Source organism: Mytilus edulis, chromosome 8, assembly GCF_963676685.1.
Source record: "Mytilus edulis chromosome 8, xbMytEdul2.2, whole genome shotgun sequence".
Lineage (NCBI taxonomy): Eukaryota > Metazoa > Mollusca > Bivalvia > Mytilida > Mytilidae > Mytilus > Mytilus edulis.
This window is the reverse complement of record NC_092351.1, coordinates 110390-131462: the sequence shown is the minus strand read 5'-3', so window position 1 is coordinate 131462 and position 21073 is coordinate 110390. Positions and strand designations below refer to the sequence as shown.

At 32.6% G+C, this 21073-nt stretch overlaps 2 protein-coding genes across 2 annotated transcripts; both read right to left on the bottom strand.

Annotated features, from left to right (window-relative positions):
- Positions 1 to 14571: 14571 nt before the first annotated feature.
- Positions 14572 to 19192, bottom strand: LOC139484530 (THAP domain-containing protein 1 B-like). Its single transcript, XM_071268261.1, has 4 exons — positions 18842 to 19192; positions 18430 to 18503; positions 16691 to 16812; positions 14572 to 16155 (listed from the first exon to the last, which is right to left on the bottom strand). Exons 1-4 carry the CDS (start codon positions 19123 to 19125, stop codon positions 15754 to 15756), a joined length of 882 nt encoding a protein of 293 aa, XP_071124362.1. The 5' UTR covers positions 19126 to 19192; the 3' UTR covers positions 14572 to 15753.
- Positions 15154 to 15681, bottom strand: LOC139486662 (uncharacterized). Its single transcript, XM_071271586.1, has one exon. The coding sequence runs from the start codon at positions 15679 to 15681 to the stop codon at positions 15154 to 15156; it is 528 nt and encodes a 175-aa protein (XP_071127687.1).
- Positions 19193 to 21073: the final 1881 nt, after the last annotated feature.

The following is a 21073-nucleotide window of genomic DNA, read 5'->3' as shown; positions in this document are numbered from 1 at the left end:
CAGACCAAAAAATCAGATAGTAAAAAGTTTTGGAATATTTTGAATAGTATTGGGTCAAATAAAAAAAAGGCGTAGACCCGGAAATTTCTATTGAAGCTCCCTATGACTATTTCAAAGATATGAATAGATGTGACTCAAATACTGAGGAACCAGAAGTTAATTTTAATGTACATAATTTACCAGATGAATTGTATAGCTTATTGAATGGTGCTGTAACCGAAGATGAGATTTTAAAAAGTGTAAAAAAATTAAAAAATGATAAAGCTAGTGGATGTGACAAAATAATTAATGAATATATAAAATGAACTGTACATGATCTTATGCCAATGTATGTTAAACTTTTTAATTTAGTATTAGATACAGGAATAGTTCCAGAGTTATGGTCTTTGGTATTATGATTCCTATTTTTAAGAATAAAGGTTCCAAAGCAGACCCTGCAAATTATAGAGGTGTAACATTAAACTCTTGTTTAGGAAAAACTTTGTTATCAATAATAAATGAGAGATTAAACAGTTTCTCAGATGAAGTTGAACTTATATCAGAATCTCAGGCTGGATTTAGAAAAGGATTTTCAACTACCAATAATATTTTTGTGCTGCATTCAATTTTATCTATATTTTTTTCGATGGGCAACAAATTATTTTGCACATTTGTGGATTTTAAGAGAGCAATTGACACTGTTTGGGAACAGGGTTATGGCAAAAGTTACAAAAATCTCACATTACTGGGAAAATATTTACAGTTATTTATAATATGTATCAAAATATAAAGACATGTGTTCGATATGGTAACCAAAGTTCAACTTTCTTCAACTGTGGTGTTGGTGTTAGGCAGGGTGTAAATTCATCACCGTTTTTGTTTTCGGTGTTTTTGAATGATTTAGAAAACTTTTTTGAGGAAAATGATGTAAAAGATTTAGAATATATTTCTCAAAACTGTGAAGATTTGTTACAAGTGTTAGTTAAAATCTTTGTAATTTTGTACGCAGAGGACACTGTTATTATGTCTGATAGTAAGGAAGAACTACAACATGCACTCGATGTTTTTGAACAATATTGTAACATATGGAAACTCCAAGTTAATATAGATAAAACAAAAATTATTGTGTTTAGTAAAAAGAAGGTACGAGACAACTTTGATTTTCATGTATATGGTAATGCTATAGAAGTTGTAGATTCTTACAATTATTTAGGAATAACTTTTAATTATAACGGTAACTTTTGTACTGCTAGAAAAAGGATTTTTGATCAAGCACAAAAAGCAATGTTTGCTCTCTGCATGAAGATAAAACATATATCATTGCCTATTGATATTCAGTTACAACTCTTCGATGCTGTAATCGCACCTATATTATTATATTCATCAGAGGTTTGGGGGTTTGAAAATAAACAGAATATTGAGAAAATGCATTTGCAATTCTGTAAAAATATTCTTGGTGTTCGGAATAGTACACCAACTTTTATGGTTTACGGGTAATTAGGTCGGGTTCCGTTAAATATCTCTATAAAATTTAGGATGGCATCATTTTGGTGCAGAACTATTAAAACAGAGAGCAAACTGTCAAATAACCTTCTAAGACTTATGATTAAACTACATGAAACTAATCCTACCAAGTTTAAATGGATTCAATATGTAAAATCTATATTTGATGATACAGGTCTTAGTTTTATATGGAACGATCAATTAGTTGTAAATATTGATTGGTTAAAAAGTATGGTTAAACAGCGATTAACAGATGTTATGTATTAGGGTTGAATTCTGTTCGAGGTCGGGGCTATTCCAGGTAAGGGTGTAAGGTCAGACCCGTAATGCTGTTTTTGATGTTTTTAGTATGAGCGTGCTTATGGAGAATAAAGACGTGTTTGTAATGATGTCTTGTCCATTTATTTAGTCCCCGTAAAAGGCAAGAACATCTCACAGATCAGTACTATCAGCATTGGTTTTCGCAGATACATAATGCATCTAGGGGTGAATTCTATTCTTTATTCAAACTCGAGTTTGGTTTGGAACCGTATCTATTGCGATTATTACCCAAGGACAGATATTACATATCTAAACTTCGATGCTCGAATTTGAAGTTACCTATTGAGACGGGTAGATGGGTGGGGATCGCGAGGGAAAATCGAATATGTACATTATGTAATAAGGGAATAGGGGATGAGTTTCATATATTGTTTACCTGTAAAAATGCTGATGTTTCTGCTCTTAGATCAAAGTTTATACCAAAATAATTCTTATATCATTTGCATATCTATAAATACTTGAATTGGATTGGTCTAGTAGAGTTTTTCTCTTGGTTTACACTTCGATAAACCATGTTTCCGAAACTACTTTTGTAATCTATTCATGCGATACACATTCTTGCAGGGATACTTGGATTCTCTGCAAGTTGAGATTATAAAACAATTGCATAACAGTTGTTTATATTGTAATGCATATATAACCAAAAGAAAAGAAATAAAATAAATGCACTAAAGCTTCGAAAATGAATAAAAATAAAATTTAAATAAAATTCCGGGAAATTTCACGAATGATTTGACGAACTCACGTCATGGCAAAACACGACGTCATACGATTGAAAACTTTCAGACGGAAGATTATTTCGTTACTTGTACGCTTCAAATTCGGATAGTTTCTAATTAAAATGAAGTTTTTGAGGTAGGTGCTAGTTCATTTTAGATTCTGTTGCATTTATCAAACATTTAAGTTTTTATAGAAAGTCAAGATGGCGGCGTACTCATTAGTTACGACACGCCATTGTGCTTCTGATGGTACATGTAGTAGCCATCAAAGTAATAATGTAAATTAATAATCGCGTATGTTTGGCCGAAGAATTATAAGGATTAAACACATTTTTTCTAGAAGTTATTGATGTGTAAACCGGGTCTCTAACTCACAAACTTGACATAAATGTCCTTCGGACTTTTATTCAGTTTGTGAGCCCTCTTGATGCCAGATTTAAAAAAAACAACGTTATGACGTTACCAATAGGTAATGACATTTGGACGTCGCCAGTGCCGAATTGTTTTGACGTCGTCGTTTTCGAGGTTTTTTTTTAATTTAGAAAGTTGAGTCTTCAGCTGTATTCTTTGATAAAAGAGGTGACAATTATTACCATTAGGTGAAGAGAAATTGACTTATTTTGTTCTATATTTGTAGATGAACAAAAAAAAATCATATTTGGTTTCAGCGGAGAAGTTATTAAATACAAATAAAGAACGAAAAGAAATCAACATGTACTTCATATGCATTTTATTCTTATCAGTTTTATCAAGGATAGATCAGCTGATTAGAGTGTTTTTGTATACTAATAATAATTTTGTCATTTCTTGGAATGTGATAACATTTGAGTATTTATGACTATAAAACTGATGTCCAATTAATTGAAGTTGTTTCTTCCTTAAAACGCCCCGGTTTACACATCAATAACCTCTAGAAAAAATGTGTTTAATCCTATATTACTATGTAATATATTGTCCTCTTGTACACAAGTATGTGTCTGAGGTTATGAATAAAATCTTGATAATATGCTAATATAATTGATAGGCTCATTGCCTTTTGTGATTTGAAATAACAATCAATTTAAAGTGTTGATTTGAGATAATTATGGTTTTATTGTTTTATAATACTATTTTGATATAAACGAATGGTTGATTTTGAATATTGTCCCTCGTAGAACATATATTGGACTCGCAAGCTCGTGCAATATAAAATTCTACTCGGGACAATATTCTCCCATATTCATGCAATAACCCTTTTATTGTATAGCAATATAATATTTAAAAGTAAAAATTGGTTTAAACTAAGATTTTGTCGTTGATGACGTCATGAATTTTGAAGATTTATTGCACTAGCCAGTAGTGCAATATTATAGGGTTATTGCATGAATATTGGGGAATATTGTTCCGAGTAGAATTTTATATTGCACGAGCTTGCGAGTGCAATATATGTTCTACGAGGGACAATATTCCCAAATATTCATGCAATAACCCTTTTATTGTATAGCAATATAATATTTGAGAGTAAAAATTGGTTTAAACTAAGATTTTGTCGTTGATGACGTCATGAATTTTGAAGATTTATTGCACTAGTGCAATATTAGAATTTATTGCACCCTTACTTTTGGTTACGTTCTGTGGGAAGTATTATATTGCTATGCAATAATATCAGATTATTACATGGCATTTTTCATATCGCATGTATTATCAGCCTTAGGTTCAATATCAGCCCAAGAGCCGCATGGCTCGAGGGCTGATATTGACCGAGGGCTGATAATACATGCGATATGAAATATGACATGTTATGATCTTTTTATCATATGCTTCAACAGTAGAGAAAAATAACAGATTCATATATTGATCCTTCTACGTGGTTCCCGAAAAGATCTTGAAAGAGTAAAAAGTTCACGGACGTCGGACCCAAAATTTGATACATTCAATAAGAAATCTTTCTATCATATGCCTCAACAGAGAGAAAAAAAAACCATTTTAATATGGACGAATCGACAAAAAAATAATTCAACAATATACATAATGAAAATTGTTTGGAAAAGTCAACTTTTTTTAAAGTAACTTTCTAAATTATGTTTCAGAAAAACTTAAAAAATGCATTTATTTAATATTTTTTTTTAATTTAATTTAATTATTTTACACAATATACTTTCCAGTATTCATATAATTGTTTTGTACACTACTTTGTAATGTTTTTCACTGAAAACGTAGCATTAAGGTGTATTTTCCGGAATTTGCCGAGTATCACCGGAATGCCATGTGATAACGTTACGGAAAGGCATGTGATAACAATCGAAGCATGTGATAAACTTTTCATATCAGCCCGCTAAGCACCAATTCGAAAAATATAGAAAATACTTTAATTTAATGCTATTATCATACGGTAAAAATCATATGTTATTAAGTCTAAGTATATGATAATAGAATTTATTGCACGCTAACTTTTGGTTACGTTCTGTGGGAAATATTATAGTACATTGCACTTGTATTTATGGCAAAAATTCTTGACATTATGAAACAATGGACATTTGGCTTGTTAAAGACTGAGGTTACATCAGGGTATCCTTCTATTGGATGTTGTCCTCAATGTGGGTCTCATATATATTGGGGTCTAAGCGTGACGTGGGATTGCCGATTTTTTGAAAGCGAGAAATTATTGTGCCGTGAAAACAGGAAATAAAGTCTAGCGGGACACGGGAAATTACAAAAAATGAGAATTGCTTAAGTAGATTGTGTAAGCGGGATACGTGAATCTAACAAAACAGTAAGCGGGATCCGGGTTCAGAACCCCCCCCCCCCCCCCCCCTCAATGCATTCTCTGTGTATGTGTATTAGAATACCTTACTAGGAATATTACCAACATATGATAATTGAATCATTTGAAATCTTGCAATTAAAATCAGAAATGAAAGAAGGGGGGGGGTCAAAAGTTTTTAAGTAGTTGAAAGAGGGGGGTATTTTTTTTTTACACATTTTGAAAAGGGGTGTCAATCATATTTTATCATTTCAATTTACATTTTAGAATAAAAACTGGCTCCTTATAAGATTTTAAAAAATGTATACCAGTCCTGTTTATTCATTGTGTAGCTATATCACCCCTGCTCGGAAAGTCTACTTTTCATATTTTAGCACCTCATTTTTCTCCATTATTTATATTTTTGACCCATTTTCTCTATTCACTGTAAACCCCCATCCGCATCCTCGTTTATATTTATTATTAAATACGTGACTGACGTCAACCAGTTCCCACTGATTAATACGTAAGATTCAGATTACCGAACGTCAAGAACTCTTTTGTACATGAAGGTACGTAAGTCGTGTGACGTCGGGGCAACTATTTGTTTACATTGACGACAATGGACTCTGATTTTAAGAAAAAAAACGTCCCGGAAATCAAACAGTTCTTAATAAAACAGAGGTGTTAAAACAACGGGTTATAAAAAGAGTAAATTAGTTGAACTAGCTGAAGAAGCGGAATTACAAAAGATTCTTGCCTTTTAACCCGATAATTACATATTCGCAAATAAAATACGGCGAACTGTAGATGGTGTTGAGTTGCCGCATCCCAAGACTGTTACTGATTGGTCTGATGATTTAAATTAAATTTAAATTTCTTAACATGTTGCTAGAGAGTCTTATCTTCATGACCAAAAAAAACTTGCATGATAATTTAGAATGTAAATTATCTGGGTTTGTAATTGACAACAACAGTCCTTACTTAGGTTGCTCTCCTGATGGTTTACTAGAGTCACTGGGGTAAAGCTGATGACCGTAACTGCATTCACGGTCATCCCAAGATGTCGGATACAAAATTAGGTCAGTTTCTGTATTGTCTGTTAAAGTGTTTCTATATCATTTTTTTACAAATCAAACATTGAAACGATGTAAATTTATAAAAGAATCACTCGGAAAGCACTAATTACTTCCGAGAAATGTGCATGAAACGGGAAATTCGATTTGAAAAAATCGTTAAGATGACCGTAAATCATAATCAAAATATTTTCAAGATGACCGTAACATAAAACAAGGATGACCGTGATTGGTAAAAAGATGACCGTAACTTGTAAAGGATGACCGTAATTTGTAAAGACTGACTGTCACGGGTAGTAAGGTCGTCATATCGAGGAGCGTTTAGTACAGTGATTTTGTCATAGTTTGGATAAGTTTGACATGACGGTGTTAAGTTTTTTTTATGACAATCAATGCAAAAATGTAAACATTCGGATATTTTGTAAAAAGAACTTCTGATCAATAATTCAAGCTGGTAAGTACCTTTGTACAAAGTAAATATGTTAGTACATCACAAGTTGTATCATATAGTTAATGATTTAACACAGAACAAAGCTTGCGTATGTCAAAATTTAAAAGTTGCTTAATGGTTTAACGCGCATAAAAAAGATATTATCTTTCTGTCTGTTACATCACATATTTCTTCGTGATATAATACTACCGTCAATTATTCTGAAAAATACCTACTTTTGCACTCAATTCAAAATAACTGAAATATCTGTGTCATGGTTTGGTTCATTCGTGTCATGGTTAAGTTCATGTTGGACATGGTTCAGTTATGCAATTCTTGTCGTGTATAATGAAGAGTTAATATCAAAATTAACAACAATTGTTTCATTTGAAACACAAAAAGGGAATAAGAACGCACATACAATGTAGTAATATGTAATCAGTAGATGCAATATGATTGCCAATGAGACAACTATCCACCTAAGATCAAATCACGTAGATGTTAGCAACTATATGTCATCAAGAGGCCTTCAACAGTCAAAAATGAGCAAAACCATACTTCTTTGCAAGTTATAAAAGGCTGCGACAAAATCAATAAGAAAACCACCAGCCTAATTTCTGTTCAAAATAAATAGCAAAATATGATATACAGTTACAAACGATATTCACGGCATTACAGATACGGTATATACAAACTATTGCGGAGTTAAACATGTGTGCGGGCTCCCCAACCTCTTCTTCGACTTAACCATGGCAGACATGCAAGATTTACCAGATCGGTTTTAAACAATAAAATCAAGTTGATTTAGTGGGACCTAGTTTCAAACCAATAACAAATTATAAAAAAATCATGATTCCAAGATAGCTTCCTTTTAAATTTCAGGATGGAATTCTGCTGCCAATATTGTGAGCTGTACAATTTAGATATATTTTCAATTCTAGGACACACCATACTAAATCATTACATAAAAAGTAAAATATTTGAAATAATTAAGTGATACTATACACGATGCATTTATGCAATATTACTGCCATTGTATATAAAGTACGAATCCAGTTTGTTCATTTTCACTGTTATATGCGATTATTTCTATTGTAGAATAAAGGATGACGGGGAAAACTGCGTTTGTTTACTTTTTGAAAGTACGAAATAATTGATTTAAATGTATGTTTTAACACAATTATATAGGAATATAACTTTCTAATGTATAATCACACGAATAAAGTCCCAAAAAGTGTAATTAAAGCAGAGCTAGCTAAATTCATAATATCGTTGACTGGATGCTATTCATTTCAACTATAATTGCGATAAATTATCACTGAAAGTGCAATCATTTCTGATGTGGAATTTTTGCAGTTGCGATGATTTTTCATTATCATTTTATATGATAATTCGAAATGTAACAACTGAAAATAGTCTTAAAAAAATTACTTTAATACTGATAATATTTAAAAAGCAAGCTGGTCGTAGATGACCACTCGAATATACACGGGTATAACCAACTTATGGTTGATTTCGGACATTGTCTACTGTTCATCGATATTTTTTCTGTACTAAATTTTATGTTGGTTTTTTTTTGTCATAGTTCTGTACCGTTCGTAAGTAAAACATCGAGAACATAGTTATGAGAAATTCGAACATATATCAAAGTGAGTCGATTGTTGCTGGAACTTTCTTTACTATATAAGATGTATATAAAATGGCATTACAAAAACTAATTACGCAGCCATCCAGACGTCAAATGTAAAGCAATTGTTTGTGCGAGACGAAAACGCTACCACTCATCAAGCGTGAAATGAAAATCTTTATGTGACTTCTCTTTGATTTTCATAGATGCTTCCATTAGAGCTATTTTCATAATGCTTGTAGTTAAACGGTTTTGATGGCTTGTTTGCTTTTTTTGTAGAAATGTGTGCTCTATCTCAATTACAATGCCTAGGCAAACATGAATACATACCAAGCAAGCAAGTCTTAAGTATGTGCTGTATATTTAGACCAAAATTAATGTGTTATTGAAGACAATGAGTATAGTCTAATTTTCAAAATTTTCCTAGGGGCGGGGGGGGGGGGGGGGGGGGGGGGGGGAAGAGGACCCAAACCCTCCTAGCAGGTTTTGATCACTACGTGAAAAAAAAATGTTTTTGATTGGCCCTGGTAAAAATTACTAGTTACTTTGCCTGGAAAAAATTAAAGGTTATTTTGAATGTAAAAAAAATACATTTTACTTTGGCCCAATGTAAAAAAAATCCAAAGCCCCCTCGCTTCCCCCCACCTACCAATCTGAAAATCAAATGGTAGCTACTTTAAATGTCCAAGTTGTATGTATAAAATAATGGCGTGTCAAAGGAAAGGACATATTTAATCTTACATATAGATCTGGGTCTGAACAAATTATCAGAGAATATAGGATTGACAATATAAAAAAGAAGATGTGGTATGTATGCCAATAAGACAACTTTCCACAAGAGACCTAAATGACACAGAAATTAACAACTATAGGTAACCGTACGGTCTTCAACAATGAGCAATACATGCCATTTTTACGGCATTTATTGAAATATTACCTCAGACTTTCACACTCACAAAGTATGCATACATAATGAAATCGTTCTGACTTCATAAATTATGGTAGAGAGTCCGCTAAATTACGACTTTATATGATGACATTTTATTAAAATCCTTCTGTGAAAATGCATCGCATATACAACAGTAATGAATCCCTCTACAGTGAAAATGAAATTTATATATCATTATTCAACAGTAAACATGAATCGCATCACAAAAACAACAAAGTGGAGTTTGATTCAATATCAACAAGCTGAACAACAAACCCTATTTTAAGTTATACTACATTATTAACCATGTTAAAAGGTACATTTTTTTTCTACAAATGAAACTTGACTGCTACTTTTAAAACTCTTGTCCGCTTTGTTCGTCAAATATTCTTTATCAATCTGTGTATCAATTTTACACTTGGATGGCTGTAGGGTCCGCATGAAATACATTTATCATCAATATATGAAAACAGCACGTATTGTATATTATACCTTATTTTATTCAAAAATCGTGAATTTGTCGTCTGTTTATTTATCATTATACATAAGAAATTCATCACGGATACAGTGAAAATAGCATTTCAGGATTCGCACATTACATACACTGATTACAAAGATTTTTATTGATTCGTAATAATAATTGATAAACTTGAACGTTATGTCGGCTTAAATCCAAATCGAAATTGTGATCTTCCATATTTTAAATTCGAATTTTGAAAGTTTTTTTTTTATTGTAAATTGCATGTCACGCATAACGATTCGGTTTCATAATTCACGCTTTGACAAGTACACCCACTAAATTTGGTTAAAAAAGCCTTTTTCTTCTTAGGCAGTTATTATATAGTGTAACTTCGTTCATTAACCGGCGCTATCAAACAAATTTTCAGTATTAAAATGAAACACATATATATTTATTTCGATCTAAACCATGTCAAACTTGACCAAAACCATGACGAATTTCTAGACTATTAACCGAACCATGTCAATCGCTTAACCAAACCATAGCAATTTCGATATCTTGCTTATTCTGCATTAATTTCGTGAAACCACAATTCTAATATCGTTTGACAATCAATACAGATTCAAACATCTTATTTGCTGTTCCTCTGCTTGTGTGAATAGAACTGAGGCAATAGTTTAGAAAAGTAACATAAATTAACCATGTCAAAATTATCCAAACTATGACAAAATCACTGTACTAAACGCTCCTCGATATGACGACCTTACAACCTGTGACTGTAATTTATATAGGACGACCGTAACTTTTATAGGATGACCATCAATTCTAAAAAATATCCGTATTGTATTCAAAGCTTTTTTGTTGAGTTTGTCGATCTCAATAAGGGCTCGGTTAGCGGATATAAATATGTTTCATAAATTTCTTTTTAACCGGATTTTTGTGACAAAAATGTCGGTTATTGATTTGGGGATGTACGGCGGGCGGTCGGGCGGTCTGGCGGGCTGGCGGGCTGGCGGGCGGGCGGGCGGCAATCAACTGTTGTCCGTGCATTAACTCATGAACCGTTCAACCAAAGCTTTTAAAATTTTATTAGTTGTTACTAACAACTAAATGAAGGTCATGTTCAATAATGGCTTTTACCGTTCAGGAGTTATGGTTCTTGAAAAGATTGAAAAATGGAGTTTCCAGTCGTGTCCGTGTATTTACGCATGCACTATTCTACCTAAGCTTCCCAAATTTTAATATGTTGTTACTGATGACAAAATGGAGGTCAAGTTCAATAATGGCGATTTTGACTTTTATCGTTCAGGAGTTATGGTTCTTGAAAGATTGAAAAATGGAGTTTCCATTCGTGTCCGTGCATTTACGCATGAATTGTTCTACCTAAGCTTCCCAAATTTTAATATGTTGTTACTGATGACAAAATGGAGGTCAAGTTCAATAATGACGATTTTGACTTTTACCGTTCAGGAGTTATGGTTCTTGAAAGATTGAAAAAATGGTGTTTCCAGTCGTGTCCGTGCATTTTCTCATGAACCATTCAACCAAAGCTTTTGAAATTTTTATATGTTGTTACTGATGGCAAATTAGAGGTCAAGTTCAATAATGACGATTTTGACTTTTACCGTTCAGGAGTTATGGTTCTTGAAAGATTGTGAAATGGCGTTTCCATTCACGTTGTTTCATTTACTCATGAACCATTCAATCTAAGCTTTTCAAATTTTAAGATGTTGATACTGATGACAAAATGGAGGTCAAATTTGATATTGACGATTTTCACTTTCACCATTCATCAGTAATGGTTCTTGTGATATTGCCAGGACACAAATAAATATTAATAAATCCGGTTTGCTGTCGTTGTGACAGCCTCTTGTTTTGAACTATAATATAATTGGCCATATTTAGGATTTATAACAATGATAGTAAATTGCATATTTCTCGTAAACAATGAAATATTTATTGATATCGACGTTAAAATTTTAACACAAATTGACAGCGATACGACGAAAATTTGAAGAAACATGAATGTATCCCTAGTACACGGATGCCTCATCTACACTATCATTTTCTATGTTTAGTGGACTATGAAAATGGGATAAAACTGTAATTTGGCTTTAGAATTAAAAAGATCATACCATAGGGAAAATGTGTACTAAGTTTCAATTTTATTAAACTTAATGCTGGACAAACGGACAAACAAACAGACGAACGGACGAACGTACGCACAGACCAGAAAAACATAATGCCAATAAATAGAGCATTAAAACATTAATAATACATACGAATATTTGGTAATCGAGCCCATGTGTATGGTTCCAGAGGAAGCAGATTAAAATCTTAATTTGTCTTGATATATGCAGGCGGAAACACTTTTGAAATAGAACAAAAGAATCGAAGCTCTGTGTTTATCGAAAAAGCGATAAATGTTAACTGTAACGTTTGATATAGTAACAAAATTTTAAAAAGTTAATAGAAACAAATAAAACGACAATTTTCTTATTTTAAAAACACCATTTGCATAAGTTTTCAATGTATCTATTACATAGTAATGCAAAACAATAAGATATCAAGTCGACGACATGGTTCTTATCGGGGCCTTTTATAGCTGACTATGCGGTATGGGCTTTGTTCATTGTTGAAGGCCTTACGGTTACCTATAGTTGTTAATGATTGTGTCATTTTGGTCTTTTCTGGATAGTTGTCTCATTGGCAATAATACCACATCTTCTTTTTTATATGTAGTATCTAAAGTTGGATGTAGAAAATGCATAACCTCCGATTTTTTTTTATCACGGACGGAGAACATATCAATCTTTTAGTTCAAAAATTTTCGTGTCTGCCCTTCCATTATGTGGATCAAGAAAAAATGCCCCAAAACAGGTAACGATTGTATCGAAAAGAGAAAAATCGAGTACACCTTTTTATGTTAGGGCATGTTTGGGGTGTATATTTTGTCTTTAAAACATACAAAGCAAGAGTATTTTATATAGCATCTCGCTTCAGATTCTATCATTATTATATATCAAAGCTACAGGTTGACTTTATAACGTAAAAAAATGACAGTACGAAAAGATGAAATATATGGATCAAGTGAGATACCTATCTAATGAATCACAAAAACAGAGTAGGTGTGTTCGAATAGCTACTTTTTCTAAAAGTACTTGACGACAGTCTTTTAATTTGGATGATGAAAATGGATATCTTCGAAAAAATATGATTTTCTTGTGTGTGATAACTAGGGTTTATAATCTTCAACCACTGAACATGTTTAGTCTTCCCTTCCACGAAATATTTAATTAGAATTTTTTTAAATGCTTAAGAATTTTCAAAAATTCCATCTGACATCCGAACAGACAATATTTTTAAGTTGAATCAATGCAGACAAGATCATTAACTAATGCTCATTAGCTAGTAGATACATTTGTCTTTTAAAATATAACTGACATATAACGATCGATCGTAATGGTGCTATGTGGATAAATTTATCAGTTTTCAAGAGCAAAATTGGCAGAGCGTCATCCCTACAATGGCTTCCATTTCTACGATTGTTAGCATGAACTGGCGTAATGGAGAGATAATTTTGAAGAAGTAGAATCCTGACTGTATGAATAACATTTCTGTATATATACAAATTGACATCGTTCCGCCTTGTGATACGCTTTTCGTACAATACTATTTTAAGGATCTACTTTGCTGGAGCTCACCTTCACTAGTTTATTCGAATGATATTTTCAAAATATTTCTGTTATTTTATTTGCAAGACAAAATGAAAGACGATATAATATCAATGGGTGTACATGCAATTTTTTGGCATTTTTTAAAAATGTGTATTTATTATATGTCATTAAAAGGAATCCCAGAAACAAACAAAAATCTTCTGTCGAGCAGTTGAAGGCTGTGCACCCCATTTTTTTTTTATTATACTTGTAAGGTGTCATTTTATCGCGCTTTTGTGGCATGTTTTCCCTTCCTGTTCATTTGCATGTCTTTTGGCAATCATTTGATACAAAGATAGTTATATAATTACGGATATTTCTTAGAATTGAGGGTCATCCTTTAAAAGTTACGGTCATCATTTACAAATTACGGTCATCTTAAAAGCAGTTACGGTCAGCCTTGTTATGAATCGCTGATTCTGTTACGGTCATCTCGATTGTGATTTACGGTCATCTTGGCGATTTTTTCAAATCGAATTTCCCGTTTCATGCACATTTCTCAGAAGTAATTAGTGATTTCCGAGTGATTCTTTTATAAATTTACATCGTTTCAATGTATGATTTGTAAAGAAAATGATATAGAAACACTTTAACAGACAATACAGAAACTGACCTAATTTTTCATCCGACATCTTGGGATGACCGTGAATGCAGTTACGGTCATCAGCTTTACCCCAGTGAGAGTGTAAATGCTGTGGACAAGGTTGTTTGGAAATAAAATGTCCATATAAATTTTCAGAAGAAACACCAATCAATGCTGCTTGTTTAGACAAAACAAACTTTCACATAGAAAATGATACTCCACTTATGAAGAGAAATGACACATCTCCGTATTACTGTCAAATTCAATGTCAGCTTGCAGTTACTAAAAGAAAATGGTGTGATTTTGTATTATTTACTTTTAAAGGTGTACATCATGAGAGAATACCATTTGATAAACAATTTTGGTCTAATGTTTTTCCAAAACTTGCATCATTCTACAGTTCATATGTTCTACCAAAAATTCTGCTAGTATAGACGTCAGAATTACACATGTACCAGTTGAATACTTTGTTTGAAGTTCATTACAATTCACAATATAAAACAGTGATAAAGTTTGGTTATATAATTTAATTTGATTAAACATAACTAAAATAAACAATATTAAACATCATCTTTTATGTTAAGACAACTTATGATATATGTCGCTTTCATTATTTAAAACATTATCAGCTGATAATGTAGATAGTCTCTATTCTTCTAAATTTATAAAAGACAACGCTTTCAAATGGGAGATAACCTACTATTGTGCATAGACGTGTACATCTGTTAGTTTTGACAAAACTTTAATTTTGAATACATGATAATGCCATATTTCCACTACTTATCAGTTTTTGAAAGAAAATTTTAGAACAGAATAATTCTCTTATTAAGCTGTTGATTTTTTTTTAATCAAGGAATATAATTTGTAGTATTAACATGAATCATAAAAGAAAAAAAGAAACACTGGATAAAAAATTGCCAATCATTGCTCCTTTAATTAATATATATGTCAAATAAATTTCAAATGATTTATAAAACAAAACAAGTTTTATAACTTTTGAACTAATGGTTTCATCAGGTTACAAAAAAATCCTGCAACCTTAAGAGCCTGATTAGCAACAGAAAGTGAATTTATTGGCATAACACCACTTCAGAATTTATAAGATTTCAGTCTCTGGATTGATCTTTCTACATGTATTCTCAAAGAGGCTATGGATTTTGATTCCTTAATCTCCTTTGCCGTAAGACATCGTCCTTTTCCATGTTTACATGGTCTGGTAAATGGTGGCATATTTAAGGTGGCACCTTTTGATAATAATAAGTCTTTGATTAAAAAACCTCTGTCAGCCATTACATGATTCCCCTTTTCAATCAGATCAATGAATCCACTTCTTTCAGTAATGCTCCTATCAGAAATGTTACCAGTCCATAAGTCAGATATAAACGAAAAAGCTCCATTTGGTGTTATACCTACAAGCGTTTTAAAAGTGTTCTTTGACTTGTAATTTGACCACGTTTTTGACTGTGCTGTTGGGTTTCTTGGTCTCTGCACATAAAATTCAGTAGCATCGATGATTACACGAGTGTTAGGATATTTTCTACGAAATGATAGAGGCATGTGTTTTTTAATCTTTTCCTTAGATGGCCATTTAATAAGTGGTCCTAAACATTGTGCCATTAAAGATATCCAAGTCGTGAAAACCCTGCTAATTGTTGACTGTGAAACACCAAACAAAAGAGACAACACATATCATGTGTTTAGTCCTAGCCTCAACCTCAAAAGAGTTATAACAAATTCTTCAAAAAAAGTCAACTTCCTTGAAGCACCAGGTTTTTTCTTATTATTTACTTGCCATCGTTTACCGTCACTTGAGTCGGGACCCATCCAGTATTTCATTTTTGAAGCATGTCCTTCTAATAATTTAAAAATTCCAAAAAGCATTGAAATACTTGGCAGTCCAAGAAAACATTTAACATTACTATTTGATTTAGTCAACTTTTCAACGAGTTTGTCCTTTAGCAGTTCATCTGTATTATTAAACTTCTCATTTAAAACTTTATTTTCCTCTTTGGTAGCATGTAGTTCAACTTGTATCAATTTAACTTGCTTCCGTAGCTGGTTATTATCTGTCTCATATCTTTGACATTTTTGCTGTGAAAAAAAGTAATAATTATAAATACATAAATCAATGCAAACAATTTATGAAATTGTTTTTGTATTTTTTGTTTACTTAAGTCAAGTTGGTAACAATAAAACAATACAGTTGTATGATTGATTGATTTTTGGTTGCTTAACATTCAGTGGCAAATATTTCATGCATGTTCAGAATGAAATACAGTTATATGGTAAAATGACTGAAAAAAACCATATACATGTAATACTATATTTCAACATGTTCAAGTTGGATTACAAATTTTAAAGTAAATATATATTTAGTAAAATGTTTGAATAGATCATATTTAATATTGATGTATTAATTTGAATATAAAAGCACCTTGCTTCTTACATTATATAATTTTTGATGTATGAACTGCCATCTAATAAATTAAAACGAATCAATTTTTGATTGAAATACATATTATTTCTATAGTTCATAAGATTAAAAAATATCTTTTACATGGCTTTTGACTCTTATATCCAATGGAGGAATTTTCAATATCAAATAAAATCCCAATTAATTTCGTACCTCTAAGGTGTTGCTATTTTCAATTAATATTACACATTTTTCCTCAATGGAGACATCTTCACTAACTTCAGTGCCAGTGCAATAAGTGTGGTCCAAACTTGGCTTTTCAATGTAGGAAATTACTGAAAGTAAGTAAATATGTACCATTTAAATTAGAATAATTTGACTACAATGTACATCAGTCAGGATCATAGACTGGTTGATTTAAAAGACTTAAACGTACAAAATGTGCATGTAATTTAGAAAGTTGAAGTACAAAAATGCAGGTAATCATTATATAAATGGGAACTAGAACCATATGTTTAAGAGCCATAACTCTCAGAACACATATCTTTTCTACTGGACCTTTAAGACTGTCCACCAGTATACCGGTTGATGGTGTACATGTAGTGTGCAGACAAAATTAATCTGAGACTCATACATGTATCTATCTTTGCAAAATACTTTTTTAAATTTTGTTTTTGAAGTTAAGTTTATTTTGTGATAAAGTAATATTGGCAATTATTTTATCTTGAAATTGTGAAGATAAATTGTTTATATATATATATATATCTTTATTCTCACAAACCAAATTACAAAGGTATAGAGATAATTACATATTTCAATACAATTATTACAATTACATAAATAAATAATGTACGAAAGTAGATAGAGGCGTTCACAATTGTTCACCCAGAAAAGTTCAATTTGTTATTTATCTCCTTAATAAGTTTACATAGTTTGTTCAGTTCTGTACATTTTTTAGAATTCATTAATTCATAAAACTTCAATGAGTTTGGTCTATTTCTTTGGTTTTAAATTTGATATATGACTTTTATATTTGTATTTTAATTACAATTATATTATAATTGTTATTAAGCATTGTTTACTTATTGATTTTATGTCGTCATTGACTGATTAATCACAATATTGTTATTGTTAAATTAAATTATGAAAACCGTCCATGCATTTTAACTATTATAGTCTGGAGCTGGCATGTCAGTTAACTGCTAGTAGTCTGTTGTTATTTATGTATTATCAGAGGCGGATTTAGAGGGGGGCCCAGGGGGCCCGGGCCCCCCTTTTTGGGGAAAAAATTGGTTGCTTATATAGGGAATCACTGAAGCGTGACTGGAGCGGGCCCCCTCTTAGGTCAGTCAGTGGGCCCCCACTTATGAAAATTTCTGATTATTGTCATTTTGTTTATTTTCTTTGGTTACATCTTCTGACATCAGACTCGGATTTCTCTTGAACTGAATTTTAATGTGCGTATTGTTATGCGTTTACTTTACTACATTGGTTAGAGGTATAGGGGGAGGGTTGAGATCTCACAAACATGTTTAACCCCGCCGCATTTTTGCGCCTGTCCCAAGTCAGGAGCCTCTGGCCTTTGTTAGTCTTGTATTATTTTAATTTTAGTTTCTTGTGTACAATTTGGAAATTAGTATGGCGTTCATTATCACTGGACTAGTATATATTTGTTTAGGGGCCAGCTGAAGGACGCCTCCGGGTGCGGGAATTTCTCGCTACATTGAAGACCTGTTGGTGACCCTCTGCTGTTGTTTTTTATTTGGACGGGTTGTTGTCTCTTTGACACATTCCCCATTTCCATTCTCAATTTTAGTCATACAATAGACTGACCCCTATGTTCCTTGGTTCAGTTACATGTACATGTAGCTCCCTCTGATTTAACAGTACCATGGTGGCACACTGACTATTCAGTCATGACATCATTTTTTATTAGTTTTACTTAAAATTACCTGGAATATCTGGTATGTATTTCTTTTGTCTTGGTACTTTTGGCAGTTGTGAAACTGTAACAATGTTTGCTGGTCTGTAAAATATATTAAAAAAATAAATATATATCTTCATGTGCATACAGTCCAATATTCAAAAAACACTGTTCGTGAACATGAAAACCTTTTTTTTAAGTTGTCAAAGCTTATTATCTTGGTGCCTCGTGCACATAAGAGGGGTAATTTCCGCCTCTTATAAACAGATAAAAGGGACAAACATCTGTTTTCTACAACCCCCTCACCCCCCTCCCCCCCCCCCACCCCCAACACACACACAATTTTCTTTTACTGTTTCATCATAATAGGCAAACAAGACAAAAATATATTGAAGAATGAAAAAGGAAGAGGACACTAATTTCAACTATTTGTTACTTACTGTGTTGTCAATATCAATTGTTCAATGGGACGTAAGGTACTGTTCTTGGTGTCTCTTGGTGTTCCAGTTTTGTAGTTGTTGTAGGCAAATAGGGTTGGAACTGCATTTTCCTTCGTAGGTCTTCCTTCAATAAAATGACGGGAGCAAAGTGCATGCCAGTGACAATTTGGGTCGGGATTAAACCCTTCCCTTCTTATCTGAGACAACCAGAGCTTCCTTAGTTTAGGATTCTTTGTGACTGAAGGAAGTACATGAAAGTCGACGATACATCCATTTAAAATCATATTAGGATACTTTACAGCATTGTGTTTCTTTCGTGAATCGTTGGAGCAACCCTCCGCTATGCAGTGAAAATTCACCATGCTTCTTTTCGAAGATATTTTAATCAACGGCACATTTTGGAATTAATCATTTATATTAGAAATAATTTCTGCGATATTAATCTGTATAAAAGAAGGTCTAAATGGGGATTCTCCATTTTGTTTTTCTTTATAAATTTTGCACATTTTCTTTTCTTATAATTTATATTCTTTAATTTTGGGGGTCAATGAAAATAAACAAACTTTTAATGTTGTTTCATTTTATGAGAATATGCTACTAATAAAAATAATCTCAACTCCTTATTGAAATTGAAAAGTAATATCCTAAAATTTCCCATTTAATTTTTTTTTATTATTCAAATAAAAGTCAATAATAATTTAGGTCAGTCCTGATCGAATTATGAAAAGGACAAATGATCGAATAAAACGGACAATTCAGTTCACTTATAACAATTTTTAACAAGTTATAATTAGGGAAGCGCTTAGGCCATTTGTACCTCTAACTCTCGCTCATTTAGTCTCGTAAATAAGACAAGTCTCATTGCACGGTTTGGGTTATAATTACCGGTAGGGCGGTGCTTAGGCCATTTATACCTCTAACTTTAGCTCCTTTAGTCTCGTAAAAAATACCTCCTTGCACGGTCAGGGTCACATTAGGACGGCGCGTAGGCGATTTATACCACTAACTCTTGCTTATTTAGTCACAAATAAGACCAGTCTCCTTGCATAGTAAGGGTTATAATTAGGGCGGTGATTAGGCCATTTATACCTCTAACTTTAGCTCATTTAGTCACGTACAAAATACCAACCTCCTTGCACAGTCAGGGTTATAATTAGGGCGGTGCTTAGACCATTCATACCTACAAATTTTGCTCATTTAGTCATAAATAAGACCAGTCTCCTTGCACGGTAATAAGGGTTATAATTAGGGCGGTGCTTAGACCATTTATACTACAAATCTTGCTCATTTAGATACAAACAAGACCAGTCTCGCATGGTAAGGGTTTTAATTAGGGCGTTGCTTAGGCCATTTATACCTCTAACTCCTGCTCATTTAGTCACAAATAAGACCAGTCTCCTTGCACGGTAAGGGTTATAATTAGGGCGGTGCTTATACCATTTATACCTACAAATCTTGCTCATTTAGATACAAACAAGACCAGTCTCGCACGGTAAGGGTTTTAATTAGGGCGGTGCTAAGACCATTTATACCTACAAATCTTGCTCGTTTAGTCACAAATAAGACGAGTCGCCTTGCACGGTAAGGGTTGTAATTAGGGCGGTGCTTAGGCCATTTATACCTCTTACTCCGGCTCATTTAGTCACAAATAAGACCAGCCTCCCTGCACGATAAGGGTTATAATTAGGGCGTTGCTTTGGCCATTTATACCTCTAACACCTGCTCATTTAGTCACAAATAAGACCAGTCTCCCTGCACGGTAAGGGTTATAATTAGATCGGTGCTTAGGCCATTTATACCTACAAATCTTGCTCATTTAGTCACAAATAAGACCATGCAGTCTCCTTACACGGTAAGGGTTATAATTAGGGCGGTGCTTTGGCCATTTATACCTCTAACTCCTGCTCATTTAGTCACAAATAAGACCAGTCTCCCTGCACGGCAAGGGTTATAATTAGGGCGTATACCGTTTTGTATTGATTGAATTAAACTCCTATAAAATTATCTCTAGTAAATGTTTTCGAATAAATTTCATTAATTATTGTTGAGATTTTTTTCATAAAATATTTATTGAACAATTTTACTGATATTGAAATGAAAATATTTCAGTTTTATTTACCGTTATTGTTTTGATAATCATTTCAATGCAACTAATGTGTGAGCAGAGTGTGTATATTATTTTGTAAAGGTCACTGTATATTTCTCGGCTTGAGGTCAATTCGTTTACCTTGT